Below are 3,524 nucleotides of genomic sequence, written 5' to 3'. Positions count from 1 at the left end.
GTCAGGCTACGGCTATGACCTCTCAAGTGCTGTGTACTTCTGTGTAGAAATGGCAGACTTTAGACAGAACAAACAAATGGACAGTGCAAGAATTGATGTGCAATTGTAATTATGACATCTCTCTTTGGTCAACTCAGTGTTCGCTTGCTTTTACTTCACATCGACACTGGATAGTGGACTCTACGCCAACCTTGACTGTTTTGCTTAGATAGTACAGACTTGTTATTTAATTGGCTTGGGCAAAGAATAATTCAGAAAATAACCATTCTAATTGAAGAAACATTGTTCCCTCATTTGTGCACTCCTCTATATGATTTCATGTGACGTCAATAAAACCCATTCGGAGGAGAGGATTTTGATATGTAACGCCCAACTTACGCAACTAATTAATTGTAAAATCGAAGTGGCGAGAACAGAGGAGAAAGAGAAGTGAAAGATTGAGGCGAGTTAGTTGTGGTAGGTGGATGTGTGAGTTAGTGAGTGAGTTGGTTGTGGGTAGGTGGATGGGTGAGTTAGTGAGTGATTGGTTGAGGGTAGGTGTGATGGTGAGTTAGTGAGTGAGTTGGTGTGGGTAGGTGGATGGGTGAGTTAGTGAGTGAGTTGGTTGTGGGTAGGTGGATGGGTGAGTTAGTGAGTGAGTTGGTTGTGGGTAGGTGGATGGGTGAGTTAGTGAGTGAGTTGGTTGTGGGTAGGTGGATGGGTGAGTTAGTGAGTGAGTTGGTTGTGGGTAGGTGGATGGGTGAGTTAGTGAGTGAGTTGGTTGTGGGTAGGTGGATGGGTGAGTTAGTGAGTGAGTTGGTTGTGGGTAGGTGGATGGGTGAGTTAGTGAGTGAGTTGGTGTGGGTAGGTGGATGGTGAGTTAGTGAGTGAGTTGGTTGTGGGTAGGTTGATGGGTGAGTTAGTGAGTGAGTTGGTTGTGGGTAGGTGGATTGGTGAGTTAGTGAGTGAGTTGGTTGTGGGTAGGTGGATGGGTGAGTTAGTGAGTGAGTTGGTTGTGGGTAGGTGGATGGGTGAGTTAGTGAGTGAGTTGGTTTTGGGTAGGTGGATGGGTGAGTTAGTGAGTGAGTTGGTTGTGGGTAGGTGGATGGGTGAGTTAGTGAGTGAGTTGGTTGTGGGTAGGTGGATGGGTGAGTTAGTGAGTGAGTTGGTTTTGGGTAGGTTGATGGGTGAGTTAGTGAGTGAGTTGGTTGTGGGTAGGTTGATGGGTGAGTTAGTGAGTGAGTTGGTTGTGGGTAGGTGGATGGGTGAGTTAGTGAGTGAGTTGGTTGTGGGTAGGTGGATTGGTGAGTTAGTGAGTGAGTTGGTTGTGGGTAGGTGGATGGGTGAGTTAGTGAGTGAGTTGGTTGTGGGTAGGTGGATGGGTGAGTTAGTGAGTGAGTTGGTTGTGGGTAGGTGGATGGGTGAGTTAGTGAGTGAGTTGGTTGTGGGTAGGTGGATGGGTGAGTTAGTGAGTGAGTTGGTTGTGGGTAGGTGGATGGGTGAGTTAGTGAGTGAGTTGGTTGTGGGTAGGTGATGGGTGAGTTAGTGAGTGAGTGGTGGTTGGGGTAGGTTGGATGGGTGAGTTAGTGAGTGAGTTGGTTGTGGGTAGGTTGATGGGTGAGTTAGTGAGTGAGTTGGTTGTGGGTAGGTGGATTGGTGAGTTAGTGAGTGAGTTGGTTGTGGGTAGGTGGATGGGTGAGTTAGTGAGTGAGTTGGTTGTGGGTAGGTGGATGGGTGAGTTAGTGAGTGAGTTGGTTGTGGGTAGGTGGATGGGTGAGTTAGTGAGTGAGTTGGTTGTGGGTAGGTGGATGGGTGAGTTAGTGAGTGAGTTGGTTGTGGGTAGGTGTGGGTGAGTTAGTGAGTGAGTTGGTTGTGGGTAGGTGGATTGGTGAGTTAGTGAGTGAGTTGGTTGTGGGTAGGTGGATTGGTGAGTTAGTGAGTGAGTTGGTTGTGGGTAGGTGGATGGGTGAGTTAGTGAGTGAGTTGGTTGTGGGTAGGTGGATGGGTGAGTTAGTGAGTGAGTTGGTTGTGGGTAGGTTGATGGGTGAGTTGGTTGTGGGTAGGTTGATGGGTGAGTTAGTGAGTGAGTTGGTTGTGGGTAGGTGGATGGGTGAGTTAGTGAGTGAGTTGGTTGTGGGTAGGTGGATGGGTGAGTGATTGAGTGAGTTGGGTGTGGGTAGGTGGATGGGTGAGTTAGTAAGTGGGCGAGAAAAAGAATGGTAAAGACAAGGCTGACCGACACCGTGCATCTCTATTGTAATAGCAGAGTTATCAACATGCCATAGCACACTGAGAAGGAGTGATCTATGACGCTAAATATGACATTGCTCTCCTGTTCAACTCGTCTGGATTTTTGTCGTGAATTTTCATCAAAGATAGTGATCAAAATGCTTATGATGACCACCATACAGTATTTAAACCCGGTAGTAGGCAATATTTAGCGGCAACCTTGACTTTGATGAAAACGCATCTCTAAAATATTGAGGGCGCCATACGATCATAGCCGCAATCCCAAGTTTTCATTTCAACAGCAGCCTGAATAGAGTGAAACGTTTCATATGAGCGTCACCATGCAGTTAGTGTCGTGTGACCTTTTGCAAGAGTCGAGAAAATATGTCATCTTAAACATTGTTCTCTGACACCAAGTGTCGATTGTGAGTTGATATTGTCGATGGTCATAAAAAGATAAACAAGTCGAGGTTTCAAACACTAAATTAACAATCAACTGCATATCAGAAGCTTGTTACAACCACCATCCTGCATGTTATGTGGATACTTTTTAAATAGCTGTAAAATGTCCGCAGATCGCTGACAGTTTTCAGGAGATAATGAAAATCAGATCTTAACGTGTCCTTCTGTGAGGGACATTTTATTCCAAGCGCAGCCTGCAGACAAGCGCCAACCTAAATGAATAAACTGTTGGACCATAATTCGAATATTTTTAGAAAATTCACTTGTGAGTTAGTGTTTCTGTGCCCTCAGGTTCGTTGGCAGCAGTGAATCAAAAGGTAGATATGAGTCATGCAATAAGTATGTGGTGTTATTTCAAGTTAAGGTACCTATCTCTTACATGCATGGAAATAATCGATATATATAAATTTCAAAAACTACAAGGATATGTCTTCATCTTGTTCTCTTTTTAATTAAAAAGGAACGAAAAATCCAAAATCGACAAGCCATAGTTCTACCTCTGTCCTGTCATTTCAATATTTATTGAACTTCCCTAAACCTTATATTAGTATTAGTTTTAGTATGATATATATGATTCAGATTCCTGTTGTTAATTGTAAATAAAATATGTTTTCCCGTACCGGCATGATCAATAGAGATCTTTTATGATTAATAGAAAAATTGATAACTGCTGAAAAAGCTGTCTAAGTCTCTAATCCGTTTGAATGTTCGATGTCTGGTACAAGTACGACAGGGCCGATGTATGTGCCTACATTGTGTATATTCTCATTTGGCTCTTTGCCTGGTTGCTAATGACAACAAATACACACATACTTGTGTCCATGGAAATATTGCGCGTGAAGGCACACTCAAAG

General features: G+C 44.0%; 1 protein-coding gene across 1 annotated transcript; it reads right to left on the bottom strand.

Annotated features, from left to right (window-relative positions):
* Window positions 1-1,483: 1,483 nt before the first annotated feature.
* On the bottom strand, window positions 1,484-3,296 carry LOC139123747 (soluble scavenger receptor cysteine-rich domain-containing protein SSC5D-like). The gene is made up of 2 exons (XM_070689901.1): window positions 3,291-3,296; window positions 1,484-2,230 (listed from the first exon to the last, which is right to left on the bottom strand). The coding sequence occupies exons 1-2, from the start codon at window positions 3,294-3,296 to the stop codon at window positions 1,484-1,486; spliced, it is 753 nt and encodes a 250-aa protein (XP_070546002.1).
* Between the last annotated feature and the right edge of the window lie 228 nt (window positions 3,297-3,524).

Source organism: Ptychodera flava, assembly GCF_041260155.1.
Source record: "Ptychodera flava strain L36383 chromosome 23 unlocalized genomic scaffold, AS_Pfla_20210202 Scaffold_23__1_contigs__length_28996876_pilon, whole genome shotgun sequence".
Lineage (NCBI taxonomy): Eukaryota > Metazoa > Hemichordata > Enteropneusta > Ptychoderidae > Ptychodera > Ptychodera flava.
Note: the sequence above shows the minus strand (reverse complement) of the source record. Positions and strands in the feature narration are given on the sequence as shown.